This window comes from Dendrobates tinctorius, unplaced genomic scaffold (assembly GCF_039654945.1).
Source record: "Dendrobates tinctorius isolate UK_male_01 unplaced genomic scaffold, ASM3965494v1 ptg000357l, whole genome shotgun sequence".
In the NCBI taxonomy this organism is placed as follows: Eukaryota; Metazoa; Chordata; class Amphibia; order Anura; family Dendrobatidae; genus Dendrobates; species Dendrobates tinctorius.
The window spans coordinates 245,619-266,348 of NW_027362023.1; the positions used below are offsets into that span (position 1 = coordinate 245,619).

The following is a 20,730-nucleotide window of genomic DNA, read 5'->3' on the forward strand; positions in this document are numbered from 1 at the left end:
ATCAGGCGCGGATCGGGGCGGCCCCAAATGTGGGGACTGCAGATCGCGCTGGAAATAGAAATCTGGGGTCATGAAAAGCTGCAGCGTCAGCAAATATCAGCCCCACTGCCACTGTCTCTAGTCACACTCAAAGCTGCCCTCGACATTCTGTATCTTTTTATTACAACCAATGCACTTACAAATGTTGTTACTTCGTGCCTTATCCTCCAACTCTTTTATTTTACAAAATTATCAAAATTACACTCAGAAACAAACCACAATACATAAACTAAAGAAAACCAACATAGACAGACATAAAATGTGCAAAACATGCGCAAACAACTGAAAGTCCAAATCTTTTCCTTGTCCTCCACTGAGCTTGGCAGCTTAGGGTCCCCCAGCAGGAATCCACTTAAAAGAGAATACAAAGAAACATAAACCCCTCTCCCCACTCTCACTCCATTCACCCCCATTCACACCTCACCGATTTTACTAGTTTACTATTTACAATTTTACTATTTACAAAAACCAAACGAAAATAACCCTTTCCTGGCCCTCCGCCTTGAAAAAAAACAAGAACTCTGCCACTTTGGCCGACAAACCTTACCTCCTATTACACAGCAAAGATTTTTTTTTTTTTTTTTTTTTTTTTTTTTTTTTTTCCTCTCCCACACATGGCAACAAGTTCGCAGCCTTTTTTTTCCCACCACCTTGCACCGCAGGTCCTACAAGTTTGTAGCCTTGTCACTTCACAATCTGGTCCACGAAAGTTTATGGCCTTTTGATTCCACACGAAAATTATTTCCAGGGTCCGCAGAGTCTACTTCTGCCCTGCTCCTCTGCTCCTTCATGTTGCTCTTGGCATCCGGTCATCCATCCACCACCCCCCATGCACCCCCCTCCCAACCTGACTACACCCCATCCACACATTCTAACTAAAAAAACAAAAAAAAAAAACGTGTGTTATATGTTTTTCCTTTTACCAAAGCACAACCAAAAGACATTTTCCAAAACTCTCAATACCATCCCATCTACTTACGCATTAATATACAAACTAAACACAGCATTTACATACCCAAGGCCCAAGTTTGGCACCTGTAAGCCCAATATCCATTATATGTCCTGTTTTTAAAACAAAAAGCTAAGGTGGCATGCACCAGCCCACCACCAGGAAAACGGGGTTCTAGAGGCTCCATCCCTCACTAACACATTCATCCTATCCCTCAAGAACTAAGACTGTCCCTACTTCTGTCCCTAAAAAAAAGAAACCTGTCCCTATCTGTCCCTACCTGCCCCTACTCTACCTAACTTATCATAACTAACTCTCTATCTGTCCCTCAGTGCCTGTCCCTCCCTGTCCCTATCTGCCCCTACTTCTGTCCCTAACACACCCAGTGAAACTTATGCTATCCCTACCCTCATTCACACGGAGCTAGCTCTCCCTTGAGTGCGTTTTTAAAAGGAGAGGCCTCTCCAAAGCCAAGAGGCCTTCCTCACACCCAACCTTTCGAACTCCAAAGAACGGACCTTCACCAGGTCACCCAAGATGTTTCCTACCACCTCATCCCTTGGGAGGGTTTTTTTCCGCGTCGTAACTAGGCACCGTGCATTCCAAGTGTGGAACCTAACCGCTGCACTGACTAGGAATAAAGTGCACGGGTCCCGGCCACCCAGGGATCTGAACGCTCCATAGGCCCATTCAGCGTAGGAGAGGGACGCCAGCCGCGGCCAACGTATGGAGGCACCCACCCTGTTGTAAACCTCTGCATTAAAGGGACAATGAAGCAGGAAGTGCTCCATGCTTTCCAGCACGTCGCCACACTCCTCACGAGGGCAACCCCGGTCATCGGAGTTCCTGCACTTCAAGTTGTCCCTTACATACAGCCTCCCGTGGAAGCAACGCCAGGTCAAGTCCCAAAACTTCATGGGGATCCGCTTAGAATTTAAAAGCCCCAGCCCGACCTCCAGATCCCGGCCTGGGCAATCCTTAAGGGCCAGGGGCTTCTGGAAATGGGTCAACAGGACCCTCCTGTCAAGGCACTGCCTCGACATGGTCCTGATTTCCCACATTCCCAGACCCCACCGGCGGATCACCTTCAGAACCGGGGTAGCGTAAGCCGGAAGATGCCCATGAGGTGTGCGTAGGTCCTTCACCCGCCCTCCTGTCTCCCATTCCTGGAAGAAAGGCCAAAGCCAACCCTTGCAGGAGACTACCCACGGAGGAGCCCTCTCTAGCCAGAGGTTAGAGATGTTAGTCTTAAGAAAGGTGTTTACTAGAAACACCACCGGGTTGACCATACCCAACCCGCCTAGTCTCCTCGTACGGTATGTAACCTCCCTCTTGATTAGGTTAAGCCTATTCCCCCATAACAATTGGAAGAACAGGCTATAGACCCGCGTCCAGAGAGGTTCCGGCAAGATGCACACACTGCCCAGGTATATCAATAAAGGTAGCAGATAGCCTTTAGCCAGGGCAACCCTTTCCCTCAGGGTTAAAGACCAACCCTTCCATTGGTCCACCTTTTGGGCGGCGATCTTAAGTCTGCCCTCCCAATTTTGCTGGGGGTAGTCCCCGGGGCCAAATTCGATGCCTAGAATTTTGGCGGTGGCCTGGGGCCCTGGAAGGGTGTCCGGGAGATCAAAACTAGGATCTCCCCCTCCCAGCCAGAGACTTTCACACTTATCCCGGTTGATCATGGACCCGGATGCCTCCGAGTAGCGCACTACCTCCGACATGACCCAGTCCGCCTCCCCTCTCGAGGATACGAACAGGGAAACATCATCGGCGTACGCCACCACCCTCAGAGAGGAGCCAGAGCCCGCCCGGTCCATCCCGACTCCCGCCAACGGTCCACGATCTACCCTCCTTAAGAAGGGATCGATCGCGAACACGTATAAAAGCGGGCTCAGCGGACAGCCCTGACGGACCCCAGAACCCACCTCAAAAGGACGACCTGACCAACCATTCACCAGCGGAAAAGTCTCAGCCCCTTGGTACAAGATCTCTAACCATTTTACAAACCTCCCAGGCAGACCATACCTCAAAAGGACGGACCAGAGGTACTCGTGGTTGACCCGGTCAAAGGCTTTCGCTTGATCTAATGACAGCAAGTACCCCTTCCAGTGACCTGCCCTACCCTGCTCCACTGCCTCTCGGACACCGAGCACAGCACTAAAAGTACTGCGGCCTGGAACAGAGCAATGCTGGGCCCCTGAAAGGAGCCGGGGTGCAAACTTCACCAGCCGATTAAACAGCACCTTGGCCAGAACCTTCCGGTCCGTATCGAGAAGCGCTATGGGACGCCAGTTCTCGATTCGGGACGGATCCTTACCCTTTGACAGAATAATGAGGGCTGACTTCCTCATTGAGCCGGGAAGAGTGCCCGAGGAGAGACACTCATTAAAGACCCCTGTCAAGAGGGGGACCAAGGAGTCCCTAAAAGTCTTATAGAACTCAGATGTTAAGCCATCCGGACCTGGCGATTTCTTGAGCCGAAGCCCATCAATGGCCAGTCTCACTTCCTCTTCCCTGATTTCTTCTGCCAAAACACCAAGAGAGGGGTCACCCCCTGGCTCAGGGATGGCTTCAGCCAGGAAAGCCGACATCCTGTCCCGATCCAGATCCTTCTTTTCCAAGAGGTGTGAGTAGAAGGATCTGACCACCTCCAGGATCCCTGATTTGGATCTGTTCAGGGACCCCGTACTGTCGATCAGTCCTGTCACCATCTTACAATTCACTGACATCTTACAGTTTCTGTAAGGGTCGGGCGAGCGGTACTTCCCGAAGTCCCTCTCAAAAACCAAAGATGTGTGCCTATCATACTGACACCTCTTGAGCAAAGATTTCACTCTGGAGATTTCCTCTCGGTCACCTCCAGTCGAGACAAGCTGCTCGAGTTTCCTCCCCAGAGCCTGGTACAAGCGGTGCCTGTTCAGACTCCTGAGGCTCGAGAGCTGACGGAAGAACCCCGCCACCCGCTTTTTGAAGATCTCCCACCACTCTGACTTACTACTACAGAGATCCAACAGCGGTACCTGGCTCTGAAGAAAATCCTCGAAGGATTGTCTCACCTCCGCTTCTTCCAGCAGGGACGAATTGAGCTTCCACAGCCCTCTTCCCATCCGAGGAGTCTCTGCAACATTCAGAGAAAAGAAAATTAGACAGTGATCGGAGAACTCCACCTCAACGGCGGACACAGCAGAAAAGATGGCGTCCTCCTTCAAAAAAAACCTGTCTATTCTAGACCTACAGCTACCCCTATGGTAGGTGAAACCTCCGTGACCTGGGGTGTGCCGGATGTGGGCATCCACCAGGCGAGCTTCACTGGCTATGCTATTCAACGCGACGCTATCATAAGCCAGGCGATCTCCGGGACCCCCCCGGTCACGGGACCTCGTAATGGTGTTGAAGTCCCCACCGAAGACCACCTGTCGGCTCGTAAAAAGAAAGGGCTTGATCCTCAGGAAGAGACATTTGCGGTCCCACTTGGACTGCGGGCCGTAGATGTTGATGAGCCGGAGCTCTTGTCCCCTCATGAAGACATCTAGGATCAGGCACCTCCCCATTTCCAACTCAGTAACCCGTCGGCATTCAACTGCTGCAGTCTTAAAAAGGACTGCCACCCCGCTATACGGCTCGGCCGCAAGAGACCAGTATGAGGGCCCGCACCTCCACTCCCTCCGTGCTTTATAGATGGCCCCCATGTCTGTTAGTCTGGTCTCTTGCAAGAATAAAATTTCTGCCTCAATCCGGGAGAAAAAATCAAAGGCCGTGAAGCGAGCCGCATCTGACTTAATGCTGGCGACATTAATAGACGCCAGCGTCAACGGGGCGAGTTCAGCCATCATGGGTGATCGAGTTGGATGGCCAATTTCTTCCCTACCCCGCTATTACCTCCTCCTGGGGAGGGGTCAGACACCTTCCTTTTCAGGGAAGCTCCCGACGTGTCCATCCCACCCCCCCCGGTGTCCTCGCCCCCGGGTTCCAGGTCTGTCCCCCCCTCAGGAGGAGCAATGCCCCCTGAGGGACGGACTCCGCCATCCCCCGAAGGACCCTCCGGTGTTACCCCCGGCCCAGTACCCTCGTCTTGCGGTTCATCATCTGAACCCCCGAGGGCGCTGAACCGGTTGGAGAGTCTGATCAGAGGGGGGTCAGCGGGCCCTTCCGTATGCACCCTTGTGGTCGGGGGCGGGGGGGACTTTGAAGGCTTGTCAGCCTTCCTCCCCACCGCTTTGCGCTTGGCACGCCTGGTTTTGCCACCTGGTGCTGTAGGCTGCTCTTGGACATCCTCATCAACACTTTCATACTGAGAGGAATTGTCCGAGTCAGCCGCTTTCTCCTCTCTCTCCATCCTCCTGATCTCCTCACTCACCGCACTCTCCCCCAGGGCCTCAGAGGCTTTGGCCACGGGCCTGGAGGGAGGAGCAGGCATCACCCCGGTTGCCCGAGGCTCCACCTGTCCCTTACCTCCCTGGCGTTTTTCCTGCCTCCGCTGGTACGCGGGGCCCCTTGCAGCATTGCCCTTCCTCACTGGCCCCTCAGCCCTTCCCCCTTCGCCACCACCTGCCACAGCAGAAGCAGCGCCACCGGGGGTTGCCCCCCCGCGGTCTCCCCCCACCGGGCCTGTGGCGGCATTAGAGAAAGAGCGAGGGCAGCGGCTGAGAGGGTGACCCAGGTCACCACACAGGTGGCACCGAATGTCTTTGCACAAGGCAGCCAGGTGACCTACCCCACCACACAACGCGCACTTCTGCACCTTGCAGTTGGCGCTGAAGTGAGTGGGGTCGCCGCACTTGTGGCAGACCTTCGGTTGCCCCTGGTAGAAGACCAGGATCCTGTCCCTTCCCAGGAACGCCGAGGAAGGGATGTGGGTGACCGTGCCGCCGGAAACCTTCAATTTGACCATGAAGGTCCAGCCCCCCGACCAGATGCCAAACTCGTCCCTGTTCTTTTTTGGGACCTCGGTGACCTCCCCGTAACGGGAAAGCCACGTCATGATGTCCACGCCTGCGAGTGACTCGTTACATGTAACCACGGTCACTCGCTTGACGGAATTTTGGCGAGACACCGCTTGAGCCACGAAGTCTCGCCATCCGGGCTCTTCTCGCACCAGCTCGTAGTTTGACCAGAAGAGCTCAAGCCCCTCTGGCCGCACGAAGCTGACGTCGAAGAAGCGGGACGCCGAAGGGTGTATCAGGGCAAAGATGTCATTCGCCCCGAAGCCCATCTTAAGGAGGAGCTCCACCACCTTGCTCCTAGGTGGACAAGCTTCACTGCCCCCCCACCTAAGACGGACCACATTCCTTCTTGGCGGCCCCTGCCCGGCTGTGGGGAGAGACCAAACAGTCCCTCCCTCCCTTTGATTTTGGAAGGCTGCTAGGCCATGTCTCTCTATCCAGAAAGACAGGTCCACTGTCCTCCCCTCTACCATGATCGATCTTTCTCCCCTTTGGAGGGCCTCCAGGAAACGGCGGTGCAAACCGCCGTCCCCGGAGCCCGGAGGCGAGGAGACCCCCCCGGAACCACCCCGACCCCCAGCCGCGACCCCCGCATAATTACGTTGGGGCCTCGCGGCTGGGGGGGCAGACGGGCCAGCCCTCCCACCACTACCACCACTTGTGCCAGCACCCTCATTCACTCTCCCGTTCACTCTTTTATTATTTCCACTCGCTCCGGCACTCACTCCAGCATTTACTGCCACATTCACACTCGCACTCACTCCCTCATCCATATCGCTCACATCACCATTTATGTCCTCAAACAGCTCTTCAAAAATATCTCCTATCTCACTCCCACTCTCACTTCCAGATAGACCACTATTTACATTAGCAGACTTGGTGTTGCAGTACCCCTGCCTGCCTGCTGGGGGCCCTGACTGGCCAGTGCTCTGCTCCTTGGAGCTGCTGGCACTGCTCCAACTCTTGTCCAGGAGTGCCGCTGCCCCTTTAAATACCTCCGAGCAGAGCGCACTCAGTACGCCCTGCCCGAGCCTGGGAGCAGCAGCAGCTCCTGGGTTCTCTGGCTCCACTTTTTTTTCTTTTTGTGGTGTCTTTGCACTGAGGACAGGGACGGCCACTGCCACCGCACCCTGCCCTCTGCTGTTCGCCCCCGCCGGCTTCCCAAGGAGCGCCAGAGCCCCCGCACCACCAGATGGAGGTAAGCGGGCTGGGGACCCCGACAACTCCCTACCGACTTTTGGGGGCACTATGCTGCTTGAGGGGGTAGGCGGGACAGGAGGCAGTGGGCCCGCCAAGGCCACGCCCCCCCCGCCGGCCGCAGCCACCCCGGGCAGAGCAGTGACCCCTTGCGAGGCCACGCCCTCCCCAGGTGACGCGGGCACAGCGGGCGGGACAGCGGCCGAGGAGGACACGCCCCCCCCGCATGCCGCAACACTCGGGGAGGCCACGCCCCCCTCACGGACTGTCACTGCGCCCCTGAACCCACCACTTGATGTTGGCAGGGCTGGCCACTCCCCCTCACCGCCCAGCGGCGGCGGTGCCCCCAGCACGGACCCCTTTTTGGGTCTACGCGCCGGGGACCCCGCTCTTGCCACGGGCGCCGTCAGAGGAGCTACCAGCCCCTTGCATTTTTTTAGCTGCTGCTTCACAGCAGCCTCCACGCCCTTTCTAGGTCTCTGGACCCCCATAAGTGGACCAGACTTAACGGACCCGTGCGTGGGGGATCCAGAGACCCCAGCACTCACCGCCGGAGGTGCGGTCCTGGCTGTACCCGTGCTGAGCGCCAGGCCAGCCCCCCCTGCCACCGGGGACTGAGCCCGGACACCACTACTGCCAATACCGCCAGCGGCTGTTACACCACTGGCACCAGCACCGACCTCCATGTCGCTGCCTGAACCCTCACCGCCACCACCAGATGTGACGGTAAGGTCCAGGCACACATCACTCTGCCCGCGCCCCCGCTGCGGACCCACCACAGGGCCCGAGCCGGGGTGGGCAGCGGGTTCCATACAGCGGGACAGAGGGGCCCCGGAAAGAGGGACAAACATAAGTTTGTCAGCCACGGTGTTTTTTGGCTTGCGCTTGTTTTTTTTCTTTTTCCTCTTTCCGGTTGCCCCGTCCTCAGGGCAGACCTCATCCCCAAAGAGCAGTGTGCCAAACCGCTCTGGGGACTCGATCTGCCTCACCTGTTGTAGGACGAGGCAGCCCCCCTCACTACTACTGTCCCCACTCCCACCAGCCTCCCCCTCGCCCCCACTTTCCTCCGAGTAACTGGAGTCCGGTGGGAGAGCCACTTGCTCAGGGGCCACCCCGCTGCATGTTACCTGGGTGTTGTTGCTCACCAGGCCTTCAGGTGGGGCAGGCGTAGATGTTCCGCCATCCTCCTCCTCTTGGCCCTCCACCTGGCAGGGGCCTCCCGACCCCCCAGGAGACCCTCCGGTCATGGCTCTAAACCGGTCATCGTTTTTCAGTTTCTCTGCAAAGGGGCCGCTCCCACTCAGGATAGCCGCCCGTATCTCCTCCAAGGCCCTGATAGCCCCCTTCAGCCTCTCCACCGTGGCGGAGACCTCAGCTCGTCTCGAGGCGGGGAGCCGGTTCTTAGCCACCGCTCGTGCTCCCCTTAACTCCTCCCGGAGTTTTCCCAGCTGTTTGGCGGCCTCCTCATATTCGCAGAGGTGCGCATGGATGCGGGAGGCGTAGATGGTGGATGGCTCTCCCTCAGCTCTGGAGCCCCAGATGTTGGGGGGCTCTGCCACTGCACCTCTGCTCTGGGCCGCCACTCCTCCGGGAGGAGGAGCCGCCACGGTACCAGCTTCGGGGGGCCCGGTGTCCCGGGGCTCCTGGGTCCTGCGACCCCCTCTCTCCTGGCTCCGTCTCTTCCCCATCTCCCTGGGACTGGCTGGCTGCACCCTGGCCTCCGGATGGTGCTGAGGCCCCCCACCCCCAGCTGGCTTGCCGGAGGGTGGGAGCCAGGGGCACAGCCCCGGCGCTCAGTCCCAGGGAAAGTCCTCTTTCCTGGGAAGGGGGCGGATGGAAAGTCCTTGCAGGAAAAACCTCCCTTCCCAGGAGCTTAGCAAGACCCTAGCCTGCAGACGGTCAGCACAGATGCTCCTCCTCTTCCTGGGCGTGCTCTATCCTCCAGTCACCTCCAGAGCTGCAGTCACTATTCTGCTGTTACATCATGTCTTATCCTCCAGTCACCTCCAGAGCTGCAGTCACTATTCTGCTGTTACATCATGTCTTATCCTCCAGTCACCTCCAGAGCCGCAGTCACGATTCTGCCATTACATTCTCTTATCCTCCAGTCACCTCCAGAGCTGCAGTCACGATTCTGCTGTTACATTGTGTCTTATCCTCCAACTCTTTTATTTTACAAAATTATCAAAATTACACTCAGAAACAAACCACAATACATAAACTAAAGAAAACCAACATAGACAGACATAAAATGTGCAAAACATGCGCAAACAACTGAAAGTCCAAATCCTTTCCTTGTCCTCCACTAAGCTTGGCAGCTTAGGGTCCCCCAGCAGGAATCCACTTAAAAGAAAATACAAAGAAACATAAACCCCTCTCCCCACTCTCACTCCATTCACCCCCATTCACCCCCATTCACACCTCACCGATTTTACTAGTTTACTATTTACAATTTTACTATTTACAAAAACCAAACGAAAATAACCCTTTCCTGGCCCTCCGCCTTGAAAAAAACAAGAACTCTGCCACTTTGGCCGACAAACCTTACCTCCTATTACACAGCAAAGATTTTTTTTTTTTTTTTTTTTTTTTTTTTTTTTTTTTTTTTTTTTTTTTTTTTCCTCTCCCACACATGGCAACAAGTTCGCAGCCTTTTTTTCCCACCACCTTGCACCGCAGGTCCTACAAGTTTGTAGCCTTGTCACTGCAAAATCTGGTCCACGAAAGTTTATGGCCTTTTGATTCCACACAAAAATTATTTCCAGGGTCCGCAGAGTCTACTTCTCCTGCCCTGCTCCTCTGCTCCTTCATGTTGCTCTTGGCATCCGGTCATCCATCCACCACCCCCCATGCACCCCCCTCCCAACCTGACTACACCCCATCCACACATTCTAACTAAAAAAACAAAAAAAAACGTGTGTTATATGTTTTTCCTTTTACCAAAGCACAACCAAAAGACATTTTCCAAAACTCTCAATACCATCCCATCTACTTACGCATTAATATACAAACTAAACACAGCATTTACATACCCAAGGCCCAAGTTTGGCACCTGTAAGCCCAATATCCATTATATGTCCTGTTTTTAAAACAAAAAGCTAAGGTGGCATGCACCAGCCCACCACCAGGAAAACGGGGTTCTAGAGGCTCCATCCCTCACTAACACATTCATCCTATCCCTCAAGAACTAAGACTGTCCCTACTTCTGTCCCTATAGAAACTGTCCCTGTCTGTCCCTTCCTGGCCCTACTCTACCTAACTTATCATAACTAACTCTCTATCTGTCCCTCAGTGCCTGTCCCTCCCTGTCCCTATCTGCCCCTACTTCTGTCCCTAACACACCCAGTGAAACTTATGCTATCCCTACCCTCATTCACACGGAGCTAGCTCTCCCTTGAGTGCGTTTTTAAAAGGAGAGGCCTCTCCAAAGCCAAGAGGCCTTCCTCACACCCAACCTTTCGAACTCCAAAGAACGGACCTTCACCAGGTCACCCAAGATGTTTCCTACCACCTCATCCCTTGGGAGGGTTTTTTTCCGCGTCGTAACTAGGCACCGTGCATTCCAAGTGTGGAACCTAACCGCTGCACTGACTAGGAATAAAGTGCACGGGTCCCGGCCACCCAGGGATCTGAACGCTCCATAGGCCCATTCAGTGTAGGAGAGGGACGCCAGCCGCGGCCAACGTATGGAGGCACCCACCCTGTTGTAAACCTCTGCATTAAAGGGACAATGAAGCAGGAAGTGCTCCATGCTTTCCAGCACGTCGCCACACTCCTCACGAGGGCAACCCCGGTCATCGGAGTTCCTGCACTTCAAGTTGTCCCTTACATACAGCCTCCCGTGGAAGCAACGCCAGGTCAAGTCCCAAAACTTCATGGGGATCCGCTTAGAATTTAAAAGCCCCAGCCCGACCTCCAGATCCCGGCCTGGGCAATCCTTAAGGGCCAGGGGCTTCTGGAAATGGGTCAACAGGACCCTCCTGTCAAGGCACTGCCTCGACATGGTCCTGATTTCCCACATTCCCAGACCCCACCGGCGGATCACCTTCAGAACCGGGGTAGCGTAAGCCGGAAGATGCCCATGAGGTGTGCGTAGGTCCTTCACCCGCCCTCCTGTCTCCCATTCCTGGAAGAAAGGCCAAAGCCAACCCTTGCAGGAGACTACCCACGGAGGAGCCCTCTCTAGCCAGAGGTTAGAGATGTTAGTCTTAAGAAAGGTGTTTACTAGAAACACCACCGGGTTGACCATACCCAACCCGCCTAGTCTCCTCGTACGGTATGTAACCTCCCTCTTGATTAGGTTAAGCCTATTCCCCCATAACAATTGGAAGAACAGGCTATAGACCCGCGTCCAGAGAGGTTCCGGCAAGATGCACACACTGCCCAGGTATATCAATAAAGGTAGCAGATAGCCTTTAGCCAGGGCAACCCTTTCCCTCAGGGTTAAAGACCAACCCTTCCATTGGTCCACCTTTTGGGCGGCGATCTTAAGTCTGCCCTCCCAATTTTGCTGGGGGTAGTCCCCGGGGCCAAATTCGATGCCTAGAATTTTGGCGGTGGCCTGGGGCCCTGGAAGGGTGTCCGGGAGATCAAAACTAGGATCTCCCCCTCCCAGCCAGAGACTTTCACACTTATCCCGGTTGATCATGGACCCGGATGCCTCCGAGTAGCGCACTACCTCCGACATGACCCAGTCCGCCTCCCCTCTCGAGGATACGAACAGGGAAACATCATCGGCGTACGCCACCACCCTCAGAGAGGAGCCAGAGCCCGCCCGGTCCATCCCGACTCCCGCCAACGGTCCACGATCTACCCTCCTTAAGAAGGGATCGATCGCGAACACGTATAAAAGCGGGCTCAGCGGACAGCCCTGACGGACCCCAGAACCCACCTCAAAAGGACGACCTGACCAACCATTCACCAGCGGAAAAGTCTCAGCCCCTTGGTACAAGATCTCTAACCATTTTACAAACCTCCCAGGCAGACCATACCTCAAAAGGACGGACCAGAGGTACTCGTGGTTGACCCGGTCAAAGGCTTTCGCTTGATCTAATGACAGCAAGTACCCCTTCCAGTGACCTGCCCTACCCTGCTCCACTGCCTCTCGGACACCGAGCACAGCACTAAAAGTACTGCGGCCTGGAACAGAGCAATGCTGGGCCCCTGAAAGGAGCCGGGGTGCAAACTTCACCAGCCGATTAAACAGCACCTTGGCCAGAACCTTCCGGTCCGTATCGAGAAGCGCTATGGGACGCCAGTTCTCGATTCGGGACGGATCCTTACCCTTTGACAGAATAATGAGGGCTGACTTCCTCATTGAGCCGGGAAGAGTGCCCGAGGAGAGACACTCATTAAAGACCCCTGTCAAGAGGGGGACCAAGGAGTCCCTAAAAGTCTTATAGAACTCAGATGTTAAGCCATCCGGACCTGGCGATTTCTTGAGCCGAAGCCCATCAATGGCCAGTCTCACTTCCTCTTCCCTGATTTCTTCTGCCAAAACACCAAGAGAGGGGTCACCCCCTGGCTCAGGGATGGCTTCAGCCAGGAAAGCCGACATCCTGTCCCGATCCAGATCCTTTTTTTCCAAGAGGTGTGAGTAGAAGGATCTGACCACCTCCAGGATCCCTGATTTGGATCTGTTCAGGGACCCCGTACTGTCGATCAGTCCTGTCACCATCTTACAATTCACTGACATCTTACAGTTTCTGTAAGGGTCGGGCGAGCGGTACTTCCCGAAGTCCCTCTCAAAAACCAAGGATGTGTGCCTATCATACTGACACCTCTTGAGCAAAGATTTCACTCTGGAGATTTCCTCTCGGTCACCTCCAGTCGAGACAAGCTGCTCGAGTTTCCTCCCCAGAGCCTGGTACAAGCGGTGCCTGTTCAGACTCCTGAGGCTCGAGAGCTGACGGAAGAACCCCGCCACCCGCTTTTTGAAGATCTCCCACCACTCTGACTTACTACTACAGAGATCCAACAGCGGTACCTGGCTCTGAAGAAAATCCTCGAAGGATTGTCTCACCTCCGCTTCTTCCAGCAGGGACGAATTGAGCTTCCACAGCCCTCTTCCCATCCGAGGAGTCTCTGCAACATTCAGAGAAAAGAAAATTAGACAGTGATCGGAGAACTCCACCTCAACGGCGGACACAGCAGAAAAGATGGCGTCCTCCTTCAAAAAAAACCTGTCTATTCTAGACCTACAGCTACCCCTATGGTAGGTGAAACCTCCGTGACCTGGAGTGTGCCGAATGTGGGCATCCACCAGGCGAGCTTCACTGGCTATGCTATTCAACGCGACGCTATCATAAGCCAGGCGATCTCCGGGACCCCCCCGGTCACGGGACCTCGTAATGGTGTTGAAGTCCCCACCGAAGACCACCTGTCGGCTCGTAAAAAGAAAGGGCTTGATCCTCAGGAAGAGACATTTGCGGTCCCACTTGGACTGCGGGCCGTAGATGTTGATGAGCCGGAGCTCTTGTCCCCTCATGAAGACATCTAGGATCAGGCACCTCCCCATTTCCAACTCAGTAACCCGTCGGCATTCAACTGCTGCAGTCTTAAAAAGGACTGCCACCCCGCTATACGGCTCGGCCGCAAGAGACCAGTATGAGGGCCCGCACCTCCACTCCCTCCGTGCTTTATAGATGGCCCCCATGTCTGTTAGTCTGGTCTCTTGCAAGAATAAAATTTCTGCCTCAATCCGGGAGAAAAAATCAAAGGCCGTGAAGCGAGCCGCATCTGACTTAATGCTGGCGACATTAATAGACGCCAGCGTCAACGGGGCGAGTTCAGCCATCATGGGTGATCGAGTTGGATGGCCAATTTCTTCCCTACCCCGCTATTACCTCCTCCTGGGGAGGGGTCAGACACCTTCCTTTTCAGGGAAGCTCCCGACGTGTCCATCCCACCCCCCCCGGTGTCCTCGCCCCCGGGTTCCAGGTCTGTCCCCCCCTCAGGAGGAGCAATGCCCCCTGAGGGACGGACTCCGCCATCCCCTGAAGGACCCTCCGGTGTTGCCCCCGGCCCAGTACCCTCGTCTTGCGGTTCATCATCTGAACCCCCGAGGGCGCTGAACCGGTTGGAGAGTCTGATCAGAGGGGGGTCAGCGGGCCCTTCCGTATGCACCCTTGTGGTCGGGGGTGGGGGGGACTTTGAAGGCTTGTCAGCCTTCCTCCCCACCGCTTTGCGCTTGGCACGCCTGGTTTTGCCACCTGGTGCTGTAGGCTGCTCTTGGACATCCTCATCAACACTTTCATACTGAGAGGAATTGTCCGAGTCAGCCGCTTTCTCCTCTCTCTCCATCCTCCTGATCTCCTCACTCACCGCACTCTCCCCCAGGGCCTCAGAGGCTTTGGCCACGGGCCTGGAGGGAGGAGCAGGCATCACCCCGGTTGCCCGAGGCTCCACCTGTCCCTTACCTCCCTGGCGTTTTTCCTGCCTCCGCTGGTACGCGGGGCCCCTTGCAGCATTGCCCTTCCTCACTGGCCCCTCAGCCCTTCCCCCTTCGCCACCACCTGCCACAGCAGAAGCAGCGCCACCGGGGGTTGCCCCCCCGCGGTCTCCCCCCACCGGGCCTGTGGCGGCATTAGAGAAAGAGCGAGGGCAGCGGCTGAGAGGGTGACCCAGGTCACCACACAGGTGGCACCGAATGTCTTTGCACAAGGCAGCCAGGTGACCTACCCCACCACACAACGCGCACTTCTGCACCTTGCAGTTGGCGCTGAAGTGAGTGGGGTCGCCGCACTTGTGGCAGACCTTCGGTTGCCCCTGGTAGAAGACCAGGATCCTGTCCCTTCCCAGGAACGCCGAGGAAGGGATGTGGGTGACCGTGCCGCCGGAAACCTTCAATTTGACCATGAAGGTCCAGCCCCCCGACCAGATGCCAAACTCGTCCCTGTTCTTTTTTGGGACCTCGGTGACCTCCCCGTAACGGGAAAGCCACGTCATGATGTCCACGCCTGCGAGTGACTCGTTACATGTAACCACGGTCACTCGCTTGACGGAATTTTGGCGAGACACCGCTTGAGCCACGAAGTCTCGCCATCCGGGCTCTTCTCGCACCAGCTCGTAGTTTGACCAGAAGAGCTCAAGCCCCTCTGGCCGCACGAAGCTGACGTCGAAGAAGCGGGACGCCGAAGGGTGTATCAGGGCAAAGATGTCATTCGCCCCGAAGCCCATCTTAAGGAGGAGCTCCACCACCTTGCTCCTAGGTGGACAAGCTTCACTGCCCCCCCACCTAAGACGGACCACATTCCTTCTTGGCGGCCCCTGCCCGGCTGTGGGGAGAGACCAAACAGTCCCTCCCTCCCTTTGATTTTGGAAGGCTGCTAGGCCATGTCTCTCTATCCAGAAAGACAGGTCCACTGTCCTCCCCTCTACCATGATCGATCTTTCTCCCCTTTGGAGGGCCTCCAGGAAACGGCGGTGCAAACCGCCGTCCCCGGAGCCCGGAGGCGAGGAGACCCCCCCGGAACCACCCCGACCCCCAGCCGCGACCCCCGCATAATTACGTTGGGGCCTCGCGGATGGGGGGGCAGACGGGCCAGCCCTCCCACCACTACCACCACTTGTGCCAGCACCCTCATTCATTCTCCCGTTCACTCTTTTATTATTTCCACTCGCTCCGGCACTCACTCCAGCATTTACTGCCACATTCACACTCGCACTCACTCCCTCATCCATATCGCTCACATCACCATTTATGTCCTCAAACAGCTCTTCAAAAATATCTCCTATCTCACTCCCACTCTCACTTCCAGATAGACCACTATTTACATTAGCAGACTTGGTGTTGCAGTACCCCTGCCTGCCTGCTGGGGGCCCTGACTGGCCAGTGCTCTGCTCCTTGGAGCTGCTGGCACTGCTCCAACTCTTGTCCAAGAGTGCCGCTGCCCCTTTAAATACCTCCGAGCAGAGCGCACTCAGTACGCCCTGCCCGAGCCTGGGAGCAGCAGCAGCTCCTGGGTTCTCTGGCTCCACTTTTTTTTCTTTTTGCGGTGTCTTTGCACTGAGGACAGGGACGGCCACTGCCACCGCACCCTGCCCTCTGCTGTTCGCCCCCGCCGGCTTCCCAAGGAGCGCCAGAGCCCCCGCACCACCAGATGGAGGTAAGCGGGCTGGGGACCCCGACAACTCCCTACCGACTTTTGGGGGCACTATGCTGCTTGAGGGGGTAGGCGGGACAGGAGGCAGTGGGCCCGCCAAGGCCACGCCCCCCCCGCCGGCCGCAGCCACCCCGGGCAGAGCAGTGACCCCTTGCGAGGCCACGCCCTCCCCAGGTGACGCGGGCACAGCGGGCGGGACAGCGGCCGAGGAGGACACGCCCCCCCCGCATGCCGCAGCCTTTGCAGGCTGGGCAACACTCGGGGAGGCCACGCCCCCCTCACGGACCATCACTGCGCCCCTGAACCCACCACTTGATGTTGGCAGGGCTGGCCACTCCCCCTCGTCGCCCAGCGGCGGCGGTGCCCCCAGCACGGACCCCTTTTTGGGTCTACGCGCCGGGGACCCCGCTCTTGCCACGGGCGCCGTCAGAGGAGCTACCAGCCCCTTGCATTTTTTTAGCTGCTGCTTCACAGCAGCCTCCACGCCCTTTCTAGGTCTCTGGACCCCCATAAGTGGACCAGACTTAACGGACCCGTGCGTGGGGGATCCAGAGACCCCAGCACTCACCGCCGGAGGTGCGGTCCTGGCTGTACCCGTGCTGAGCGCCAGGCCAGCCCCCCCCGCCACCGGGGACTGAGCCCGGACACCACTACTGCCAATACCGCCAGCGGCTGTTACACCACTGGCACCAGCACCGACCTCCATGTCGCTGCCTGAACCCTCACCGCCACCACCAGATGTGACGGTAAGGTCCAGGCACACATCACTCTCCCCGCGCCCCCGCTGCGGACCCACCACAGGGCCCGAGCCGGGGTGGGCAGCGGGTTCCATACAGCGGGACAGAGGGGCCCCGGAAAGAGGGACAAACATAAGTTTGTCAGCCACGGTGTTCTTTGGCTTGCGCTTGTTTTTTTTCTTTTTCCTCTTTCCGGTTGCCTCGTCCTCAGGGCAGACCTCATCCCCAAAGAGCAGCGTGCCAAACCGCTCTGGGGACTCGATCTGCCTCACCTGTTGTAGGACGAGGCAGCCCCCCTCACTACTACTGTCCCCACTCCCACCAGCCTCCCCCTCGCCCCCACTTTCCTCCGAGTAACTGGAGTCCGGTGGGAGAGCCACTTGCTCAGGGGCCACCCCGCTGCATGTTACCTGGGTGTTGTTGCTCACCAGGCCTTCAGGTGGGGCAGGCGTAGATGTTCCGCCATCCTCCTCTTCGTGCTCCACCTGGCAGGGGCCTCCCGACCCCCCAGGAGACCCTCCGGTCATGGCTCTAAACCGGTCATCATTTTTCAGTTTCTCTGCAAAGGGGCCGCTCCCACTCAGGATAGCCGCCCGTATCTCCTCCAAGGCCCTGATAGCCCCCTTCAGCCTCTCCACCGTGGCGGAGACCTCAGCTCGTCTCGAGGCGGGGAGCCGGTTCTTAGCCACCGCTCATGCTCCCCTTAACTCCTCCCGGAGTTTTCCCAGCTGTTTGGCGGCCTCCTCATATTCGCAGAGGTGCGCATGGATGCGGGAGGCGTAGATGGTGGATGGCTCTCCCTCAGCTCTGGAGCCCCAGATGTTGGGGGGCTCTGCCACTGCACCTCTGCTCTGGGCCGCCACTCCTCCGGGAGGAGGAGCCGCCACGGTACCAGCTTCGGGGGGCCCGGTGTCCCGGGGCTCCTGGGTCCTGCGACCCCCTCTCTCTTGGCTCCGTCTCTTCCCCATCTCCCTGGGACTGGCTGGCTGCACCCTGGCCTCTGGATGGTGCTGAGGCCCCCCACCCCCAGCTGGCTTGCCGGAGGGTGGGAGCCAGGGGCACAGCCCCGGCGCTCAGTCCCAGGGAAAGTCCTCTTTCCTGGGAAGGGGGCAGATGGAAAGTCCTTGCAGGAAAAACCTCCCTTCCCAGGAGCTTAGCAAGGCCCTAGCCTGCAGATGCTCAGCACAGATGCTCCTCCTCTTCCTGGGCGTGCTCTATCCTCCAGTCACCTCCAGAGCTGCAGTCACGATTCTGCCGTTACTCAGATCCAGCTATAATTCTGCTTTCTCCCCTTTACCACTTGCTGGTTGCAGAAGTCTACGCCTGTGTTGCCTCCTGCTGGTTCATTGTCTGGTTGGCGGCCCCGGTGCATTGTGGGAAATGTCATTATACCAGGCACTGAGCTGAAGAAGACCCCCGCTGTGGTGCATCGTGGGATTTAGAATAATTCTGCGTCTTCTACAATGCGCTGCATCTATCAGAGCTTGTGGAGAATTGTAAATGCAGCTCTGGTTGTGACTAGAGTATAAGACTAAATACAGGCACACGGTCAGAAAAGCAAAGTACAGAAACCATGGTATTGGTATTTTAAGTGCATGGTGTGCGCGGGGCTGCGATCGGGGGTGCAGCAGATCTGCGCCCACACACTGCTGCAGAGCGTGTGCTGCGACTGGCAGATGAGACAATGACCCGACTGCTGGGGACACAAGACCCCGAACCAGCAAGACCGGATGAGTGCCGGATTATCAGATCTTCTGGATGACTGGACGGTGGAGATGAGCAGTTTGATTTGCACTTTCCTGATCCGGCATTCAGGACGACCGGACCGGGGACCGGACCGCTCATCTCTGCGGCCCCCCGATATACCCAGCTCTCTGCGGCCCCCCAATATACCCAGCGCTCTGCGGCCCCCCGATATACCCAGCGCTCTGCGGTCTCCCGATATACCCAGCGCTCTGCGGCCCCCCCGATATACCCAGCGCTCTGCGGCCCCCCGATATACCCAGCGCTCTGCGGTCTCCCGATATACCCAGCGCTCTGCGGCCCCCCCGATATACCCAGCGCTCTGCGGCCCCCCCCGATATACCCAGCGCTCTGCGGCCCCCCCGATATACCCAGCTCTCTGCGGCCCCCCGATATACCCAGCTCTCTGCGGCCCCCCCGATATACCCAGCGCTCTGCGGTCTCCCGATATACCCAGCGCTCTGCGGCCCCCCGATATACCCAGCTCTCTGCGGCCCCCCGATATACCCAGCTCTCTGCGGCCCCCCGATATACCCAGCTCTCTGCGGCCCCCCCCGATATACCCAACTCTCTGCGGCCCCCCGATATACCCAGCGCTCTGCGGCCCCCCCGATATACCCAGCGCTCTGCGGCCCCCCGATATACCCAGCGCTCTGCGGCCCCCCGATATACCCAGCGCTCTGCGGTCTCCCGATATACCCAGCTCTCTGCGGCCCCCCGATATACCCAGCTCTCTGCGGCCCCCCGATATACCCAGCGCTCTGCGGCCCCCCGATATACCCAGCGCTCTGCGGCCCCCCGATATACCCAGCGCTCTGCGGCCCCCCCGATATACCCAGCTCTCTGCGGCCCCCCGATATACCCAGCTCTCTGCGGCCCCCCGATATACCCAGCGCTCTGCGGCCCCCTGATAAACGGAGCCCGGGACAGGAGGGGGGTCCTAGACTGCTGCGCCTGGCTGTGTGACTGTCCTGTGCCATCTCTCCGTCACCAACCCATGCTGTCTTTCAGACTGACCCGTGACGTCTCTCGCAGACGGACCCGTGACGTCTCTCGCACACGGACCCGTGACGTCTCTCGCAGACGGACCCGTGACGTCTCTCGCAGACGGACCCGTGACGTCTCTCTCAGACTGACCCGTGACGTCTCTCTCAGACTGACCCGTGACGTCTCTCAGACTGACCCGTGACGTCTCTCTCAGACTGACCCGTGACGTCTCTCTCAGACTGACCCGTGACGTCTCAGGCCGACCCGTGCCGTCTCTCCGTCACCGACCCTTGACGTCTCTCTCAGACTGACCCGTGCCGTCTCTCCGTCACTGACCTGGGCTGTCTCTTCTCTCCCACGCTCTCGTCTCGCCCGCAGAGGCACAAGGTGGACCTCTTCTACAAGCTGCGGCATGTGATGAGCGAGGTGATTGATCTGCGCCGGCAGCTGCTGTCCGGTCACCTCACCCAGGACCAGGGGCGCGAGGTGAAGAGACATCTGACCGTGCGGCTGGACTGGGGCAATGAGTGAGTACCGGCCCTGCTGACGGGCGGGCGGCGGCTGCTCCAGCGCACTACAACCTCCATCCTCTCTTGCAGACACCTGGGTCTGGACTTAGTTCCCCGCAGGGAGTTTGAGGCCGTAGACTCCGATCAGATCAGCGTCTCGGACTTATACAAGATGGTGAGAAGCGCGGCAACTACAAGTCCCAGCGCGGACGGACGCCTCGTGGGGAGCGCAGTCAGGGACCACAGCGAAGCTTGTGTCTGAGGCCACTGTCACACATCAGTGTTTTGCCGTCAGGCAGGATCCGGCGTAAATTTTGGAGAACTATAGAAACGGATCCGTCTAGCAGGTTATATCTGTTTGCTGGGGGCCGGCCAATTGGATCTGAGCATGCGCAGACTTAAAAAAAAAAACAGATCCGGCGGCTGGATCCGTCTTTTTCTGGATCCGGCGCTTCCGGCTTTTTCGCTGGAGACAAAAAACGTTACAGTAGCCGTTTTTTCCAGACGCCGGAATGA

General features: G+C 57.4%; 1 protein-coding gene across 4 annotated transcripts in view; it reads left to right on the forward strand.

Moving 5' to 3' along the window:
- Nucleotides 1-20,730, forward strand: part of DOCK3 (dedicator of cytokinesis 3) — a 301,507-nt gene that overhangs the window by 111,289 nt on the left and 169,488 nt on the right. For 3 of the 4 annotated variants that reach the window (XM_073562529.1, XM_073562530.1, XM_073562531.1), the window contains exons 6-7: nucleotides 20,084-20,232; nucleotides 20,305-20,389. The exons of the other annotated variant lie outside the window; for it this stretch is intronic. In XM_073562529.1, the coding sequence (XP_073418630.1) occupies nucleotides 20,084-20,232; nucleotides 20,305-20,389 (234 nt within the window). The remainder of the gene's footprint in view (nucleotides 1-20,083; nucleotides 20,233-20,304; nucleotides 20,390-20,730) is intronic. 4 annotated transcript variants of the gene reach the window in all.